Here is a 20,757-nt window from a genome sequence, read left to right on the forward strand (position 1 = left end):
CTGCCCCCTTCTCTTTTCAGGAACTCAAGCCATGTGATCCTTGCTTCTCGCATTGTTCTCTTGTGCTTTGGAGAATCAGAAGTGGACAATCCAGAGTCCACTTGGCTTAACTTCCAACCTCCTTTGAAAATCAGACTTTTGATCAAAGCTAACTGCCTCCTTCCCACCAACTTGCTGCTTGAGAGACAGAAATAAAGAGAAAAAAGGACAGTTTTCTGAATTTCAGATTCCGGCCCAACCGCTACCCTTTCCATCCTGGCTTACCATACCTTCAAACAGATTTTGCTTAAAGGAAGAAGTTGCCAATTTTAATCCAAAATGTATCCCAGAGATTTCCTTTTGGCATAGGTGATTGTGTCGCCTCTATTAAAATGATAAATGGAGGCGATCCAGTTAGAAGAGGACATGGGAAGGACTGCCAGAAGCCATCTTCTCTGCGTGGTAGACCTTCTGGCACATGGTTGACCATATGTTAGATGTGAAGTAAAACATGTTTACCTCAAGACTTTTTCAAACATTTGCACTGTTGTGGTTGTGGAACAGCTTGGTCTCCATCCTGATGTGGTTTGGATGGCTCCAATCCTATTGGCTTTTTTTTTTGAAGGCCCAAAAACCTGGCCGTTCTCTCACAGGCAGTGGACTAGATTCTGGAGCGAGATCCAGAATTAGCATCCTTGGCTGCCAATTTGCTCTGTTTGTTTTGATATCTATTATTTTGGTGATTGCTCTCGTTTGGATGCTAAGAGTCATGATGAATTGATGGCCATAGAAAAATCAGTAAGTGGACGGATGAATAAATACATACATCAATGAAGTGCAGAACGCACAACCAAATCCTGCCTCTCGTTGCTTCAAGTGTAGCGACTGGTTAATTTTGTGTTGCTTGTATCGGCTGTAAGAGTAGGGGTGAAATCCAGCAGGTTCTGACAGGTTCTGGAGAACCGGTAGCGGAAATTTTGAGTAGTTCGGAGAACCGGCAAAAACCACCTCTGGCTGGCCCCAGAGTGGGGTGGGAATGAAGATTTTGCAATATCCTTCCCACAGGAGTGGGGTGGGAATGGAGATTTTGCAGTATCCTTCTCCTGGAGTGGGGTGGGAATGGAGATTTTGCAGTATCCTTCCCCTACCACGCCCACCAAGCCACACCATGCCCACCAAGCCACGCCCACAGAACCGGTAGTAAAAAAATTTGGACTTCACCACTGTGTAACAGGCATTATTTCATTTTACTCTTGTCGTGAACTCTGTTTCCATCTGCAGGGATTTTTCTCTTCGAAAGTCACTTCAAGAGCAGCATCAACAGACAAGTTAGCTCAAAGCAACAGGCAGCGAGAATTTCGGAACAATAAATGGAGGATTACAGCTCCTGAATCTTAATTTGACTGGCCAAATCACAAGTGGGCAGAGAGCACTCTTTGAACATGCAAAATCTTCTCTACTTTCTTAGCGTATCGCAGATGCAAGAAAAACATTTCTATCTGCAGGAAATACCCATTGCAAGCAAATTAAGGAAGTGTTATTGGAATTATAGTAAAAATCCTGACAGAATCATGGTTGGGAATAGCAGCCCTAATATTACATTGCAGCTCTACCCTGGCAGTAGCATTCATTTCTGAAGTTTAAGAGTTAAGCAAAATATTCATTAAACGGACGGTTATAAATTGAGGATTAGGCACGCTCAAATATGAATAGATTATTACTATTAATAAATAGAATAGAATAGAATAACAGAGTTGGAAGGGACCTTGGAGGTTTTCTAGTCCAACCCCCTGCCCAGGCAGGAAACCCTACACCACTTCAAACAAATGGTTATCCAACATCTTCTTAAAAACTTCCAGTGTTGGAGCATCCACAACTTCTGGAGGCAACTGATTCATTGTTCTAACTGTCAGGAAATTTCTCCTTAGTTCTAGGTTGCTTCTTTCCTTGATGAGTTTCCACCCATTGCTTCTTGTCCTCCCCTCAGGTGCTTTGGAGAATAGCTTGACTCCCTCTTCTTTGTGGCAGCCCCTGAGATATTGGAAGACTGCTATCATGTCTCCCCTGGTCCTTCTTTTCATTAAACTAGACATACCCAGTTCCTGCAACCGTTCTTCATATGTTTTGGCCTCCAGTCCCCTAATCATCTTTGTTGCTCTTCTCTGCACTCTTTCTAGAGTCTCCACATCTTTTTTACATCGTGGCGACCAAAATTCCAAGTGTGGCCTTACCAAGGTATTATAAAGTGGTATTAACACTTCATGTAATCTTGATTCTATCCCTCTGTTTATGCAACCTAGAACTGTATTGGCTTTTTTGGCAGCTGCTGCACACGGCTGGCTCATATCGAAATGGTTGTCCACTAGGACTCCAAGATCCCTCTCACAGTTGCTACTATTGAGCGAGGTACCACCTATACTGTACCTGTGCATTTTGTTTTTCTTGCCTAAATGTAGAACTTAGAAAAGTCAAGGAGGCTAGGTGCTCCTTTCTGTTTGCGTTATTCTGCAACATCCACTCATTAGAAATCAGGGGAGCATCAACGTAGCATTAACGCTGATGAGCTAAAGCAGAAAGTCATTTTAAAGCAATTAACATAAATTCAAAATATTTCACAGAGATGGCATTGGGTCTTTATGCATTCGGGAAAGAAAGCTAATAGCCAAAGAAGCAGAACCGATACCCAGCCTGGCCACGGGGAATTCTACTCCCAACACATCTGGAGCCCGCCAGGTTTGAAGGAAACTATATGGGGAACGTGGGAGCAATTTGGAGGAGAAAAATAAAATTGATCGTCAGAGTGGAAAACAACTAGGAGGGAAGACTGATGGTATTTCAAGGCTTGTCCGTACGGCCTAAGAACCGAATCTGACATTTCATTCACCTCTTTGAAGGTCTTATACTTCTGTGGAGCAGCAGTTTTGGGGTTGATGTCCTAAATGGCTAATTTAATGGCCATTTTAAAACTCTGAAAGGTCATAATCTTTCCACTATAGAAATTTATGCAATCGAAATCAGGAAAGTACCTGAAGCAAGTGACTCCCTGCACCCCCACACAACCCCAAATCACTCAGATTGCCTCTCTTCAGTGGTGAAATCCAATTTTTTTTACTACCGGTTCTGTGGGCGTGGCTTGGTGGACGTGGCAGGGGAAGGATACTGCAAAATATCCATTCTCTCCCCACTCCTGGGGGAAGGAAATTGCAAAATCCCCATTCCCTCCCCACTCATGGAGGAAGGATACTGCAAAATCCCCATTCCTGGGGGAAGGAGATTGCAAAATCCCCATTCCCTCCCCACTCCTGGGGAAAGATACTGCAAAATCCCCATTCCCTCCCCACTTGAGGGGAAGGATACTGCAAAATCCCCATTCCCACCCCATTCCTGGGGGAAGGAGATTGCAAAATCCCCATTGCCTCCCCACTCCTGGGGGAAAGATACTGCAAAATTCCCATTCCCTCCCCACTCCTGGGGGAAAGATACTGCAAAATCCCCATTCCCTCCCCACTCCTGGGGGAAGGAGATTGCAAAACCTCCATTCCCATCCCACTCTGGGGCCAGCCAGAGGTGGTATTTGCTGGTTCTCTGAACTGCTCAAACTTTACGCTACCGGTTCTCCAGAACCTGTCAGAACCTGCTGGATTTCACCCCTGCCTCTTTTCTACTAACAAAATGTGTCATTGCACTCTGCCTTGAAAGAAAATATATTTAATGCCTTGAATTATTCCCTAGTGGGAAAAAATGACCTGTATGACAAGGAGCATCGCACAGAATAATATCTTGTAATTCCTTCATTAATTCAGGACTCTTGTATTTCGAAAGCAGATCAAGCTTGAGTGGATTTCATTCTCAATGCCACAAAACATAGCTAAAATTTCATGCCGCACCGGTACTGTAGGAAGAATGGCAAACTGTAAACATCTCAATTACTTTCCAGTGAAGTGTAAGATCTGTATCAAATTGATACTTATTTTTCCCCTTATGACCTAGGAATACAAAATAAAAACTCTATGCCCCAAGTGTTAACTCTCATCCTTTAGAATTTACTGGTTAAGAATAACAGTTGGAAGGGACCTTGGAGGTCTTCTAGTCCAACCCCCTGCCCAGGCAGGAAACCCTACACCACTTCAGACAAATGATTATCCAACCTCTTCTTAAAAACTTCCAGTGTTGGAGCATCCACAACTTCTAGAGGCAAATTGTTCCACCGATTAATTGTTCCCACTGTCAGGAAATTTCTCCTTAGTTCTAGATTGTTTCTCTCCTTGATTAGTTTTCCCCCATTGCTTCTTGTCCTGCCCTCAGGTGCTCTGGAGAATAGTATGACTCCCTCTTCTTTGGGGCAGCCTCTGACATGTTGGAAGGCTGCTATCATGTCTCCCCTAGTCCTTCTTTTCATTAAACTAGACATACCCAGTTCCTGCAAACGTTCTTCATATGTTTTAGCCTCCAGTCCCCTAATAGTTCCAAACCATGCAAGTCTACCCTAAGCCCATAATGAATGACTAGCCTGAGAACCAAACAGAACTTCTAGATCCAAAGACTTCATATTACTTTAAAGCCAAACCCTCAAGGCCAGGGGTTAGCAACCTGCGACTCCGGAGCCACATTCAGCTCTTTGGGCCCTCTGCTGTAGCCTCCTGTCAAGTGATCCCACCATTGTAAGGTCTTCCGAGAATCAATCAAACCTTGGTGTAAAACCTGCCACAGACGCCCCACAAACTCTTCTCCATGGATTTCAAAACATCTGAAACCTAGGCATTAAACATTCTACCCTTGCGCTGCCTCAGATGAAAAATGACAATTTAACGACATGATTATTCCATAATGTCTCTTGTTGCGGGAAATCAATTCAACAGGCAAAGGCTCTGATGGAGACAAAAATAAGAGCCCCAGACTTTAATGACCGAGAGCGTCGATGAAAGACAAGGTTGATTGCATATAAAATGAGAAATATCCCCAACTACATCATTTATTCCCCTCCCCTCACAGCAGATAAAGAAAATTATTTATTCCTCAAGGAAATGCAAATGTAGGAAAACTCCTCCTGACTTGCCTGACAAGGGTGATGAGACAGGAGTGTGTCGGAAGTCTTTAATATTTACAGGATTATCCCCAAGATTCATTCCACATGGATTTTTGCTAATATAACCATGCCTAAGGCTGCTGAAGACTAGATCAGTAACAGCAGCTCAGCAGAGAGCAATAATAACTTTGCTTGAACATCCCTGCCTTGGTAGGAGTTCCACGTCTTCATTTTAATTAATTGCCCAGAACGCAGAAGGAAGGAGGTGGGGGGGAAGCACTGATCGTTAGGAAAAGAACAGGTCCTGTTGACCCCTAATGAGGCAGAAGGAACAGCTGGTTTTCTTGAGACAGAAAAAGATCTTCTCCCACCAGAGCAGAGCGGTGAAATGCTACCGGTTCACTCCGGTTCGGGCAAACCGGTAGTGATAAAAATGCTTTAAAAAGTTAAAAAAATGGTTCCGACGATCACAGCTGTGCCGCGCGATCATCGGAACCTTTTTTTTACTTTTTTAAAGCATTTGTTTACTACCGGGCAAATAGGTAGTAAAAATGCTTTAAAAAAAAAAAAACCACGCCCACCCAGTCACATGATCTCCCCACCAAGCCACACCCACAGAACCGGTAGCAAAAAAAAAAATTTACATTTCACCACTGCACCAGAGCAAAGTTTCTCAGCCTTGCCAGGTTTTAAGATGTGTGGAGTACAAACCCCCCAGAATTCCCCAGCCTATACATCTCTACTGTTCAGTGCATGATTGAAAAGGTTGAAATTTAGGAAAGGCAAAAGGGAACCCGTGTTGCTTGAAAATGGACAGAGCTAAAAAGGTGGACAGCAACACAACAATAAGGAGAGTCAATGGAGAGTCTCAATTATCCAGGTCATGGTAGTCCCAAAGGTGCTCTTTCCAAAAGGCAGCTGGATTTTCTTGGTTCTTTTTCTTTAACAGAATAACAGAGTTGGAAGGGACCTTGGAGGTCTTCTAGTCCAACCCCCAGCTTAAGCAGGAAACTCTATACCAGGGGTCGGCAACCTTAAACACTTAAAGAGCCACAAAGGTGCTAACTGGAAGCCCCCCGTTCAATTCTGGAGCCGACCGGAAGTCCAGTTCCCCCCACCATAGTGTCCACTCCTAGCACGGCATCCTTTTTCCTCTGCTGACCGGAAGTCTCTTCCCCCCCCCCCCCCCACCACCACCATAGAGTCTCCTCCCAGCACATCTTTTTCCTCAACCTGTCTTAACCGAAGGCCCTATCAATTGTGGAGCCAACCAGCGACAGGGAGCCGCAGCAGAGGGATGAAAGAGACACATGCGGCTCCAGAGCTGCAGGTTGCTGACCGTTGTATACCATTTCAGAGAGATGGTTGTCCAATCTCTTCCTTAAAAACCTCCAGGATTGGAGCATTCACAACTTCTGGAGGCAAGTTGTTCCACTGGTTAATTGTTTTCACTGTCAGGAAATTTCTCTTTAGTTCTAGGTTGCTTCTCTCCTTTATGAGTTTCCATCTTGTCCCGCCTTCTGGTGCTTTGGAAAATAGGTTCAAAGTAGGTTTGTGGCAGCCTCTTAAATATTGGAACACTGCTATCATGTCACCCCTAGTCTTCCTGAAGAATTGAAGAAGCTTCCTGGATGGGAAGCGAAACATTTTCAAAGGAAAACACCAAGATAATCCAAAAGACCTTTCGGAAAAAGCACCTTTGGGACAACAATTAAGGAGAATTGATATTCACAGATTTGATTACTGAAAAGTAGCTGCGTTTTGGGCATCGCGTGCCTAGAAATATTAAAAATAGAAACCCCGTTTTTGGGTGCAAGTAAGGGACCGTTGAAATGTTTCTTTGTCGACTTACCCTCAGCATCACTTCTTTGCCCAACAAATCATACAGAGACGCTCCTTTCAAAGTGATTTCTGAAGCGAGGTGCCTGGCTGTCTTCAAGTCGCTGATCTAAACGGACATTTGGACAAATCAGAGTTTACCATTCCAAAAGGGGTTAGCAGGGAGGAGTGGAGAGGGAATGGCTTCTAACTAAAGCCGTATACTGAGATGAGAGTCTGTTTGGAAGTGCCTGTTCTCCAAGCAGATTAATAACCGTAATCATTTGTGCACGGGCTTCAATGGATCTGAATAATTTATTTGTTTTGTGAGTTGGTGAGCTTTAAAGCTGGGCGTTACGTTACTCTCACAGACCTTTTCGATTTTGAAGGAAAAGGAGCTGCACGAAATTCCAAGCTGGAATGTGCTCTTGGTCTGGATTGAGGGGATGGGAGAAGGACCACATCACCTTCTTACCGAAAGTCACCATAGATGCTATTTGGTCTACATCATACCATTCGCAGAAAACACAATTGGCTTTCTCAATGGGGAAAGAATGCTTGCATACATTAAGGCCAATTCTCATAACTTTCCCAGATGTTTCCATCAACCTGGTCACTTTCTTCTTGAGGAGATCAACATAAAGGTAAAGGTTCCCATCGCACATACCGTATTTTTCAGAGTATAAGACGCATCTTTTTCCTCCCTAAAAGGGGGTGAAAATTTAGGTGAATCTTATACACCGAATGTAGCCCTGCCCCACCACTGGCCCCCACCCTTTGGCCTATTGCCTCCCAGCAATTTACATCTTTGCAGCAAGCAGCAAGAAGAAACAGCTCGTTTCAGCGTCAGCACAGCCTAATTAGCACAAGTTGATTGGATCGGCCTCCCGACTCTCAGCTGTTTTGCTCTCAGCGGTTTTGCTTGGGTCTCTGCTGCTTGCTGCAAGGAGGTAAATTGCTGGGAGCAGGGATTTTTTTCCCTTGTGCTAATTAAGCTATGCTGAAAACGAAAATGAAAGTAAAGCATGTTGTTTGCTGTTTGCTGCAACGAGGCAAAATTGCTGGGAGGCAGAGGCAGATTTCTTTTTCTTGTTTTCCTCACCAAAAAAGGTAGGTGCGTCTTATAGTCCAGAGCGTCTTATACTCCAGAAAATAAGGTATGTGCTAGTCGTTCCTCACTCTAGGGGGCGGTGCTCATCTCCATTTCAAAGCCGAAGAGCCAGCGCTGTCCGAAGACATCTCTGTGATAATGTAGCTGGCATGATTCAATGCCAAAGGCGCATGGAACGCCGTTCCCTTCCCATCAAAGGCAGTCCCTATTTCTCTACTTGTATTTTTTACCTGCTTTCGAACTGCTAGGTTGGCAGAAGCTGGGACAAGTAACGGGAGCTCACCCCGTTACGCGGCACTAGGGATTCGAACCGCTGAACTGCTGACCTTTCGATCGATAAGTTCAGCATCTTAGCCACTGAGCCACCATGTCCCTTAAAGGAACTTACGTATCACTTAACTGATGCTTTAAGCCTCAAGAGGAAAGGTGAGACTCAGCGCATAAAAGAAGAAATTCAAAGTTCCTTACTCTGGAACCCAGATCAAATTTGAATTTGCCGACGTCTTCTTCGCCCATAGCTGTGGTTTCCATCCCCTTGCTCTTCATGGCGTTGTAAAGCACCGTGGTGATCTTCAGCAGCTCCTTCACAGCATAGCCATCGGCTTGGTAAAGCTTCTTGGTGTTGAGTTTTATGTGAGCTTTGGTGGCCTGTTGGAACAAGAAATGAAGGCTCATCTACCTCTCCCCATGTATGTTTCTGTCTGAGGATGAAGTGGGTCATAGCTATTTATAGAGAATTCCCAAATGATTTCCAACTCAGGAAATTAAAATAGGTCATTGCAGATGCTCCATCACTGGAAGTTTTCAAGGAGAGACTGGATGGTCATTTGTCCGGAATGATATAGGGCAGGGGTGTCAACTCAAGGCCCCGGGCTGGATCCGGCCTGTGGGATGCTTAGATCTGGCCCACAGGGCCATTCTGGAAACAGCAAAGGACTGGCCCGCAGTGCCTCTGCTAGCGGAAATGGAGCTCAGGAGGGCTGTGTGAGGCCCTCCCGAGCTCCGTTTTCACTGGTGGAGGGCTGCAGGAAGCCGTTGCAGCTGAAAATGGAACTCGGGAGCCCATTTTCACTGGCAGAGCGCTCTGGCCACTACAGGCACCCCCGACACGAGTGACGTCAAGCTGGCCACGCCTACCCCGGCCCCCCAAAGTCAAACGCAACCCTGATGCAGCCCTCAATGAAATCGAGTTTGACATCCCTGGTCTAGGGTCTCCTGCATGGCCAAGGGGTAGGACAAGAAGACCTCCCTTCCAACTCTGTTCTTCTATGACCTACGTGCCTTCTGACTAGGTGCCACAATTGCTGGGATCTATAGCCTGCTTTCAATTTTTTTTTGTTTTTTTTTGCAAGAGCCAATTTTTATTCGATGTATTTCTGTGTTATGTTTATTTGTCTTTTCTCCAGACAATTTGAGGTAGCATCCATGGCAACGTTTTCTCTGATGTTATTCCTGCATGAGCCAACCTGTCAGATAGGTTGACCTGAAATCATAATTGACCCAAAGACATGGGCGATGTCTCCGTGGCTGAATCCAGCTTCTCTGATTCCAGTCCTATATCCTAACAATACATCAAATATGTTTTAGCCCAAAACCGAAGTACTTTCAGCGAGATCCTATAATTCTAACACAGGGAAGAAAAAGAATGCTTGAGCAGTGATTCATCCCAGCGTAGCAAACGCCCCAGCCAGTTCCTAATTAACCAAAAGAGAAATTCTGCACAGGAATTTTATTGCTTTAGTTCACCGGGGGTGAAATTTACAGTTGATCAGTTCTTCAGTTAATTGGCACATCAGTTTTGCCCATACCATGTGGCCTTTTTTTTTTTTTTTTGCAAAGGCTGCAGCACTTTTGTTAATGGGATTACTTGTTTTAAAAGGATCCTGCTCTTTCTAAAGCTCTTGCAGATCCACAATGCAACCTGGATCTATTTTTATTTATTTTATTTATTTATTTATAAAATTTGTATGCCGCCCTATCTCCGAGGACTCAGGGTGGTTCACAACGACAATCGACCACGCGACTGTTAAAAAACAACAAATATACACAAGAATAAAAAAGTGTGATCATTCTATTTGTGTATGTGTGTACCTGAAGTGTTTTCATTCAAAAATTAACTGGAGAGCACTCTGGTACTGAATTTCATATTTTGTATTTGATCCTTCAGGGACATTAAATAAATAAACTCACCATAAACTGAGCAACAGCCTTAATGAAAAAAACCCGGTCCTGCTCTGTTTCAACATCAGAAGGGATATCTGTCTGAGGCTCGTATCTGCAAAAGGAAATAGACACAGAATTAAGCACTTTGGGTTTTAGATAGATTTGTTGTTATAGAAATGGCTAGTTTATAACATTATGTAAAAGTAAAAGGTTGAGGTTTGATGTTAGTGCTTTATTCTACTGCACCAAAGGGAGTCAGAAGTCAATGCCTTTTTTTTTTCTGTTTTCCCCTTGCTTCCCCCATTTTTCTCTTCTCCCTTCCCTAACTTCCCTACTATTTAGTTTTGTATTTTCTTTGTATGCTATATATAAGAGCCATGGCGGCGCAGTGGTTAGAATGCAGTACTGCAGGCTAAGTCACTGTTCAAGAGTTCGATCCTGACCAGCTCAAGATTGCTTTCAAAAGGCTCTGATGATCCCAGCTGAGTTGCCTGATCGGCAGAGGCTCTTTTTCTTTTAAATACCTCTGACGATCAGCCTTCCATCCTTCTGAGGTGGGTAAAAGAGAGCTGCTCTTCCTTCCTTCCTTCCTTCCTTCCTTCCTTCCTTCCTTCCTTCCTTCCTTCCTTCCCTCCCTCCCTCCCTCCGTCCCTCCCTCCCTCCCTGCCAGTGGTAGAATGCAGTATTGCAGGCTAATTCTGCCGACTGCCAAGAGTTCAATCCTGACCAGCTCAAAGTTGACTCAGCCTTCCATCCTTCCGAGGTGGGTAAAATGAGGACCCAGATTGTTGGGGGCAAGAGGCTGACTCTGTAAAAATCGCTTAGAGAGGGCTGCAAAGCACTGTGAAGCGGTATATAAGTCTAAGTGCTATGACTATATTATAAACTAATGAAATTGTTCAAGAGAAAAAAAAAAGAAACAAGCATCTGCAAAAGGAAACAGATGTAGAATGAAGCTGGTGCCCCAGCATCTCCTTTGCATTTATCTGAACTGAAATGTTTACATTCCTTTATGTTACAGGTGTTTATTTATTAAATTTATTTGCCGCCCATCTCACGGTTCAGGTGACTCTGAGCTGTTCAAAATGGCTTGCAGTTCGGTGCATATATTTATGACAGTTGCAGTGTCTTGGGGAGGGGGGGGTGATGTCGCATGATCTCCATTTGCAACTTTCCCAGCTGGCTTCCAACGAGCAAAATCAACCGGGGAAGCTGGATTTGCTTAACGACCAAGTGATTCCCTTAATTCTGCACTTAGTTCTGCAACCCAACAAGAGAGACACAGACTTAATATTTATGAATAAATATTAAATCAGGATCTACTAGATAGTTTCATAGCTGAATATTGTCTAGAAATGTATAGCATATAGGGGATGCAATGACAGAATGTTAGGAAGAAATATATAGTACATAGGGGGTGGTGTAAATGGGTGATAAAGTATTATATAATGGGATTTCGATTTGGATTTCATACTGGAGAAGCCATGGGGGGAGGGGAGGGTAAGGGAGGGTTAGGGAGGGAAGGGGGAAAAATTTGTATTTGAAAAACTTTTTCAATAAAAAAAAGAGAGAGAGAGAGAGACAGACTTCAGAGGATAGTTAGAACTGCAGAAAAAACAATGGCTACCAACCTGCCTTCCATTGAGGACCTGTATACTGCACGGATCAAAAAGAGGGCTGGGAAAATATTTACAGACCCCTCACATCCTGGACATAAACTGTTTCAACTCCTACCCTCAAAACAACACTATAGAGCACTGCACACCAGAACAACTAGACACCAGGACAGTTTTTTCCTGAACGCCATCACTCTGCTAAACAAATAATTCCCTCAACACTGAAGTGATTCATTAAGTCTGCATTACTATTAATCTCATCGTTCCTATCACCCATCTCCTCCCACTTATGACTGCATGACTGTAACTTTGTTGCTGGTATCCTTAAGATTTATATTGATATTGATTGTTTCCTAGTATGATTTGATTGCTTATGTGTACCCTATGACTATCATTATGTGTTGTACCTTATGATTCTTGATGAACGTATCTTGTCTTTTTATGTACACTGAGAGCGTATGCACCAAAGACAAATTCCTTGTGTGTCCAATCACAGTTGACCAATAAAGAATTCTATTCTATTCTGTTCTGTTCTGTTCTGTTCTGTTCTGTTCTGTTCTGTTCTGTTCTGTTCTGTTCTATTCTATTCTATTCTATTCTATTCTATTCTAGTTCTATTCTATTCTAGTTCTATTCTAATTTATGATTCTATGATTCTTTATGAATGTATCTTGTTTTTTTATGTACACTGAGAGCGTATGCGCCAAGACAAATTCATTGTGTGTCCAATCACACTTGGCCAATAAAGAATTCTATTCAATTCTAAAAACCATGGCAAAAAAGGTTGTAAAATAAGGCATGAATCCCTACTGTGGCCATAAGTCAAGGGCTAGCTGTACTTGAGACAACTTTACAGACTTTCATGCTAACCTTTAATCTCACTGCAGAGAGGAGGAGGAAACAGTCACCTGAAGACTATTTTAAACTCAGAACTGAATAAGGCATAAAGCTGTCTCTGCTCTTCAAAGAAAATGACAGGTCTCTCTAAAAGAAAGCTAATTCTTTTGACATATTTTTTGAGTTCTTACTGGAACAATTCCCAAACTGAATCACAGTAATCTATTTTGCCTAATCTTCAAGGCAGAAGCATATAACTTTTTATGGGCTAAGGACTGCCTCTGGATTTTGAGTGGTGTGATAGCAATAGCACTTAGACTTATATAGCACTTCACAGTGCTTTACAGCTCTCTCTCTCTCTCTAAACCAGGGGTCAGCAACCTGAGGCTCCGGAGCCGCTTGTGGCTCTTTGGGCCCTCTACTATGGCTCCCTGTCAGGTGATCCCACCACTGGCTGGCCCTCCTCTCCCAGTCACTCCTCGCCTGGCCTGAGAAGGTAAGGGTGATGGCGGGGGATGGAGAAATGGCCAGGGCAGAGGCAGAGAGATTCAGAGAGAGGGAGAGAGAAAGAGGGAGAGAGGGAGGGGAGAGAGAGATGTGTCAAAAGGATTTTGTGGTTCCCGGTGTTTTTTAACAACTGGTTCTCTGCCCTAATGACCAGCTGGGTAGGCACGGCTAGGGGGGTTGTCATGTGACTGGTGGAAGTGAGTGTCATCGAGTTGGCCACGCCCACCCAGGTTTTGTGGCTCCCGGTGTTTTCTTTTCTGTGGGAAACGGGTCCAAATGGCTCTGAGTATTTAAGGTTGCAGACCGCTGCTCTAAACGGTTTACAGAGTCAGTCTATTCGCCCCTAACAATCTGGATCCTCATTTTACCGACCTTGGAAGGATGGAAGGCTGAGTCAACTTTGAGCAGGTCAGGATTGAACTCCAGACTGTAGGCAGAGTTAGCCTGTAATACTGCATTTTTAACCACTGCACCACCAGGACTCATGGTGTGATGGGTGTCACACACAAAAAGAACATGGGATGAGAAGTGGGCAGGGCCAGTCCCAAAAATAAACTTACCGGTAACTGAATTTCAATTTAATCTAATTTAGTTTAATGTAATTGCTTAATAGTTTCCATCTTCTGTCCTGCTGCAAACTACAATTGAAATAGCAATTTTTGCAGGACCTCTGGCCTATCCCGAAACCTTGAAGTTTGAAACTGCAGATAACCCAGGAATTTCAGGTTGTGTATCACCAAAATGTTTTGTTTACAAAATACACAACAAATCTTAACTCCGCTTTTTTCCCCCAACCCCATATATCTTACCAGTCTTTTTAATTCATTAGAAGAAAATTCCTCTGTTTAATTTCAAATGCAAAACAAACTAAGGAAAGATATTTTAATCTCAAAAAAATATGTTTGAACTTCCACAGAGAAACAACACACATGGTATAAACTGACAATCAAGCGTCAATATTTTTTAAAGCTTTGAATATATTTTGGTTGCAACCTTTTATTTATTTTTTTCAACTGGACATCTTCCAGAATACTTCAACTTCAATTTTAAACTCTTTTAGAAAGCTCCAAGCATTTCACAAGAACGGTGTGTGCAGTTGCTGATATTTATTTTCAAATTAAAGCTAAGTACCAACCTTTTCACCAGCCAAAGGAGTATTTCTGAAACCAGCATGAAATTTGGAGTCCGAAAATTCTCCATGGAGATAAGCCGGGGATAGCCCAGAGCCCTCATCATCTCAGTAAAATCTTTTGGGCAAAAAATAAATAGGAAACCTTTAATAAATTCAAGTACATTACATCTTAATTTTCTTCCATGCTGGAATGGGAAAATTGCACTCGATATTCTGCTACTAAGAGATATTCATGAAGAGTACAGACAGTCCTTGATTTACGACCACAATTGAGCCCCAAATTTCCATTGCAAAGCAAGACTGTTGGTTAAGTGAGGTTTGCCCCCATTTACGTCCTTTCTTGCCAGAGTTGTTAAGCGAATCACTTTCAATTTGTAAATTAGTAACACAGCGGTTAAACGAATCTGACTTCCCCATGATTTTGCTTGTCAGGAGCAGTGGTGGGTTGCCCCCGATTCGCACCGGTTCTATAGAACCGGTAGTAAAACCAGCGGGAGGCTCCGCCCACTGACCCTGACCCATGTTCGCTCGCGCGCACAGCCCCATTGCAAACCGGTAGTAAAGGTAAGTAGAACCCACCCCGGTCAGGAGGTTGCGATAACGTGACCCCAGGACGCTGCCATCGTCATAAATATGAGCCATTACCAACCATCCACATTTTGATCATGGGACCATGGGGATGCACCAGGTCACTTTTTTCAGCGTCGTCGTAACTTCGAACGGTCACTGGACGAATGGTTGTAAGTCAAGGACTATCTGTACACAAAAAGATGGACTACAACCCTATAAATAAATTCACGGAAATTCTCTAAAAATGCTTGGAAACTGCCAGCTAGGTTGGAAGAAGGGATCAAGTGAGGGCCTAGTTTGGAATCAATGTATAGTTGCAAGTGACATAAATTTGAGCTCCTCCAAGATACATGAAGCCTTATCTCCTAGGGCCATGATGATGAATCTATGGCACGCGTGCCGGAAGTGGTGCACAGAGCCATCTCTCTGGGCACACCAGCTGTTCCCAGTTGCTCTTCCAGGTTCCAGGCAGTTGGTCTTTGCATGCACGGGAGTGCCGGAAACTGAAAAAGCAGCTCCTTGGTGCACATACATTTATTTATTTATTATTTATTATTTGGACTTATATGCCGCCCTATCTCCGAAAGGACTCAGGGCAGCTCACAACAATAAAACACACAAAGTTCAATTAAAAAAAAAAAAAAAACCAATAAAACTATAAAAACCATTAAAATCCCCTCTAAAACCCCTTCAGTCCAAGCTGGCCAGGCAAAATAACCATGTTTTAAGGCCACGGCGGAAAGAGCGAAGGTCAAGGGCCACCTGGAGCCCCAGGGGGAGCTGATTCCACAGGGTAGGTGCGCCCACAGAGAAGGCCCGCTCCCTAGGGACATCGTCTGGCCGACGGCACCCCAAGGAGGCCCTCCCTGTGGGAACGCACCGGGCGATGGGGAGCTGTCGCTGGCCGCAGATGGTCCGCCAAATACCCCAGGCCTAAGCCATGTAGGGCTTTATAGGTGATTACCAGCACCTTGAATCTCACCCAGAGGGCAACTGGTAGCCAATGCAGATCCCGCAGGAAGGGTGTAACATGAGAGTGTCGGGACACTCCCATCACTACCCGCGCGGCCGCATTCTGCACCAGCTGAAGCCTCCGAGTGGTCTTCAGGGGCAGCCCCATGTAGAGAACATTGCAGTAGTCGATCCGGGAGATGACGAGCGCATGAGTGACTATGCGTAGGGCATCACGGTCCAGGTAGGGGCATACATACATGCGCAAGGAAGCTGAGTTTCTGGTTTCCGGCACGCGCATGCACGGCGGAGAGCTGCTTTTCCGGTTCTGGCACTCCCCCCCGCACGCTCCTGTTTTGTGGGCGGGGTGGGAAAGGCCCGTTTTTCTTTCTTACCTGGCTCCAGATCCTCTCTGTGTATCTGGGAAGGGCGAAAACAGCCTTTCCCACTCCCTTGGAGGCCCTACGGAGGCTGAAAGGGCCCATTTCCCGACTCCCGGTGGGACAGGAAGTGACGTTTTTTCCTGTCCCCAGCCTCCAGAGACTCCTAGAGAGGCTCCTAGAGAGAGAGGCTCCTAGAGACTCCTAGAGAGGTTCTGGAGGCTGGGGACAGCAAAAAATGTCACTTCCTGAAAGAGGGCCTACCAGGCCATCATGTGCCATGAGCGGGGTGGTGGTGAGGGGTGAGGGGGTTGCGCACGCATGCGCGTGGGCACGTGCGCACGCGACCCTCCCCCCCCCCCTTCCTGGCAGGTGATGGCAAAAAGGTTAGCCATCACTGAGCTAGAGCGAAAGACGGGAGCTCATTCTCCCACACAGCAGCACTTGGGTCTCAAACACGGACTTCCACATAAGCCACCGCACTTCGGTAATATAGGTGGTAAACAGTCAAGTTATTGACTGTCTATTCAAGACAGGCTATAGTGGCTTGCAACAGACAAACAGGAATTCACCAGCGAAATTGATGGGGTAAGATTTAATGCTAGGCTTAATATCGGTCATTGCAACAACCACATCTTTTTCTTCTGTGAAAAGAAAGGACATTCTTGGGCCTGTCCATCCAAAAAAAAACCCCTGATTTGGTGGCTGGGTTTTAATGCATCATTCCAGATCTTGGGTTTCTTGAATAAAATGACAAACCAGAACATGAATTCACTAACCGTGGTTTACAAATCACCAAAACTGGAAACAAGCAACAAGCAGTAAAGGCAAAAAGGAAAGAAATCACAATTATGGGTTAGTGTAGTTATGCGACCTCTGGGAAGACAGAACTGAAGGCAATGAACTTGTAAAGGAATTCTTCCCCAGGGAGAGCACAAGACACTAGACGAGGGCAGCGGCAGAGGTTTCGCAGCAGAAATCATTTTGCGTGCTACACTTTGAACGCGTGGCCTGCCAACAAATGAAAACGAAGTGCAGAAAACAGCAGATAAGTAGAGTTTGTCAGAAAAGGTGACTCAGAATTAGTCATAAGCTTCAGCATTAGTACCATGAGTATGAAAAATAAGATATCGCGATGGGTTGTTGGCAGTATTTGCCTATTTATAAAAAGCAGAATTATGTCAGCTTTTCTTTACGTTGTCTTAAAATATGGGTCATAAACTATTAAGGCAGTGTTTCTCAACCTTGGAAGCTTGAAGATGGGGGGACTTCAACTCCCAGAATACCCCAGCCAGCACTGCTGGCTGGGGGATTCTGGGAGTTGAAGTCCACCCATCTTCAAGCTACCAAGGTTGAGAAACACTGTATTAAGGGTACTTTTAGAGATCTACTCCCATATATAGGTAGTCCTCGGCTTGCAATGGAAATTGGGACCAGAATTTCCGTTTCTAAAGAAGGCTGTTCTGGTGATCTGCACCTGTTTTTGCCATGATTCTTAAGCGAATCACCGCAGTTGTTAAGTGAATCATCCAGTCCTTAAGCAAATCCTGGGCTCATGTGATCCATTTTTGCACCCTTCTGACAAGCAAAGTCAATGGAGAATCCAGATTCACTTAACAACCCTATTACTAACTTTACAAATGCAATGGTTCATTTAGCCACATAAATGTTGGGCTCCATTGTGGTCTTAAGTCGAGGACTACATGTACAAAACTAAACCAATCCAACTTTGTTCTTTATTGAGACCCCATTTTAACTTCAATCCGCTACTTTTTCTGCAGTTTATTTTTTATTCAATTAATTTATAGTCTTTTTTTTTGTTGTTGTTTGGTCGCCACAATGTAAAAAAAGATGTTGAGACTCTAGAAAGAGTGCAGAGAACAGCAACAAAGCGGATTAGGGGGCTGGAGGCTAAAACATACGAAAATATTTTCAGGAATCGGGTATGTCCAGTCTAGTGAAAAAGAAGGACTAGGGGAGACATAATAGCAGTGTTCCAATATCTCAGGGGCTGCCATAAGGAAGAGGGAGTCAAGCTATTCTCCAAAGCACCTGAGGGCAGAAGAAGCAGCAATGGATGGAAACTAATCAAGGAGAGAACTAAGGAGAACCAAGAACTAAGAAGGAATTTCCTGACAGTTTAGAACAATTAATCAGTGGAACAACTTGCCTCCAGACGTTGTGGGTGCTCCACCACTGGAAGTACTCTATTCTACTCTACTCTACTCTACTCTACTCTACTCTACTCTACTCTACTCTACTCTACTCTACCCTACCCTACCCTACCCTACCCTACCCTACCCTACCCTACTCCACTCCACTCTACTCTACATTCTATTCTATACTCTATATTCTATACTCTATATTAGTCTATTGCTCTGCTCTTGCTCTTCTCTTCTCTTCTTTCTTTCTCTTCTTTCTTTCTCTTCTTTCTTTCTTTCTTTCTTTCTTTCTTTCTTTCTTTCTTTCTTTCTTTCTTTCTTTCTTTCTTCCATTCCATTCCATTCCATTCCATTCCATTCCATTCCTATTCCTATTCCTATTCCTATTCCTATTCCTATTCCTATTCCTATTCCTATTCCTATTCCTATTCCTATTCTATTCTATTCTTTATTTAACCTGGGTAAACATATTGTGTGAAATATGTCCAACCTTCAACATATTAGCTTCATGTGGCACCAGCATTGATCTGATCATTGCATCCCAAGAAACCCCCATCCCCCAAAATGAGAATCTCCTCTTCTTTGGCCTCTAATACAGGAAGACAGACTGACTCGCTTCTTCAATTAGATAAAATTTTCAGACCTGAACTAAAATCCAGGGGAGTCAGTTTTTTTTCCTGACTCAACAGCTTTTCATCACATGGGTCCTTAGAGGGAGGCCAAAAGGGTACCAGAGGCCAAAAGGCACCCTACACATCCTTTATCACAATTTTATTAAATTGAGAGGCTCCCAATGACATCGGGTGTGTGTGTGTGTGTGTGCTGACAATTAAACCTAGGAGAAAGCAATAAAGCAGTAGAAAGTAGAGATCGGGAGGAGCCCCACTTTTCATCGTTTTCACTGCTGAGAGTTGGGTGGCATACAAGTTAAACACAGTTATTGGCATTAGCATTATTTTAATTTAGGAACTGAGCGGTTTCTCCTAATCTGATGCCCTTCTCGTGTGTTAATCTCTCTCTCTCTCTCAGTCTCTCTTTCAGTCTCTCTCTCTCTCTCTTTCAGTCTCTTCATCTCTCTCTCTCTCCTTCCCTCTCTCTCTTTTACTCTCGGTCTCTCTTTCAGTCTCTCTCTCTTTCAGTCTTTCAGTCTCTCTCTCTCCCTCCTTCCCTCTCTCTTTCTCTCAATCTCTCTTTCAGTCTCTCTCTCTCTTTCAGTCTCTCTCTCTCTTTCTCAATCTCTCAGTCTTTCTCTTTCAGTCTCTCTCTCTCTCTCCCTCCCTTTCTCTCTCTCGGTCTCTCTTTCAGTCTCTCTCTCTCTCGGTCTTCTCTTTCAGTCTCTCTCTCTTTCAGTCTGTCTCTCTTGATCTCTCTCTCTCTCTCCCTCCCTCCCTCAGTCTCTCTCTCTCTTTCAGTCTCTCTCTCTGTGTCTCTCTCTCTCTTTCAGTCTCTCTCTCTGTGTGTGTGTCTCTCTCTCCCCCTTCCTCCCTCCCTCCCTCTCTCTCTGTCTCCCTTTCAGTCTCTCTCTTTCTCTCTCTCTTTCAGTCTCTTTCAGTCTCTCTCTCTCTCTCTCACTCTGTCTCTCCCTCCCTCGGTCTCTCTTTCAGTCTCTGTCTCTCTCTCTCTCTGTCTCTGTCTCTCTCTCTCTCTGCCTCCCTCCCTCTCCATCTCTCTCTCTCACACACACATCCACACAGATTCACACACACACCATGCTGGCTGGGGACGATGGGACTCCACATCATTTTAAAGCTTCCAGGGAAAAATAGCTTTTGTTAGTTTGGATGGCTGTAGGCGGCCTCTAGATGGCAGCAGCGAGCCGAGATTTGCCTCCCGCCTCTTTGCTGCCCTCTGTGGTCGGGATGATTCTTGCAGGCCATCTATTCTTAGTCCTCCCGGGACTCCTACCTGCCAAGGTTGTTGTATGGATCAAAGCGGGGTGGGATGTGTGTGTGTGTGTCACATTCGCTGCCCTGAGCTCTTTGGTAATGGGGTGCGGGGCGCCCCGTTCGGGTGATTAAGGCTCGCTTGGGACTCTCTGCATCGGGCCGTCCCACCCGCCCCCCGGACCCGTTCGACTCACTCCGGAGATCGCGGAAAGACATAACGGCTTGCTGCAACAACCCCGTCGGCCGATTCGGTTCGTCGGGTAAACGTCTCCCCCAGGCTTCGCGGCGAAAGTAGGCCGCGCCGCTTACGTAGCCATGGCAACGGGGCGACGGCGAGCGGCGGGGCTCAAGCGGAGCGGAAGGCGGAGCCCCAGCGTCGAACGAGCGAATGGAAGGCGAGGAAGAAAGCGGGGCTGGCAGGAGTTTGATCTGCGCTGCTCAGAAGTATTTTACACACGCGGCGCAGAAAGCAAAGTGGACAATAAATACAATAATACAAAATACAAAAGAGTTTGGAATATGAAGACAGTCATCCGAAACAGCATTCCTCCTGAGATTAGGGTGCCCCAGCTTTTCACACAAAGGCGTGTCACTGGGCATATGATTTGTTGAAGTCCAT

The 20,757-nt window shown here is 44.7% G+C and overlaps 1 protein-coding gene across 2 annotated transcripts in view; it reads right to left on the bottom strand.

Moving 5' to 3' along the window:
• IFT38 (intraflagellar transport 38) overlaps window positions 1–20,510 on the bottom strand; it is a 56,191-nt gene extending 35,681 nt beyond the window's left edge. Inside the window, exons 1-5 of one of the 2 annotated variants that reach the window (XM_034420456.2) lie at window positions 20,333–20,510; window positions 14,193–14,304; window positions 10,125–10,209; window positions 8,403–8,582; window positions 6,858–6,953 (exon numbers count right to left, since the gene is read on the bottom strand). In XM_034420456.2, the coding sequence (XP_034276347.1) occupies window positions 6,858–6,953; window positions 8,403–8,582; window positions 10,125–10,209; window positions 14,193–14,304; window positions 20,333–20,354 (495 nt within the window). In that variant the 5' untranslated portion in view covers window positions 20,355–20,510. The remainder of the gene's footprint in view (window positions 1–6,857; window positions 6,954–8,402; window positions 8,583–10,124; window positions 10,210–14,192; window positions 14,305–20,332) is intronic. The other variant, XM_034420458.3, reaches the window with a different exon arrangement.
• Between the last annotated feature and the right edge of the window lie 247 nt (window positions 20,511–20,757).

This window comes from Pantherophis guttatus, chromosome 14 (genome assembly GCF_059756535.1).
Source record: "Pantherophis guttatus breed Tessera chromosome 14, ASM5975653v1, whole genome shotgun sequence".
NCBI lineage: Eukaryota > Metazoa > Chordata > Lepidosauria > Squamata > Colubridae > Pantherophis > Pantherophis guttatus.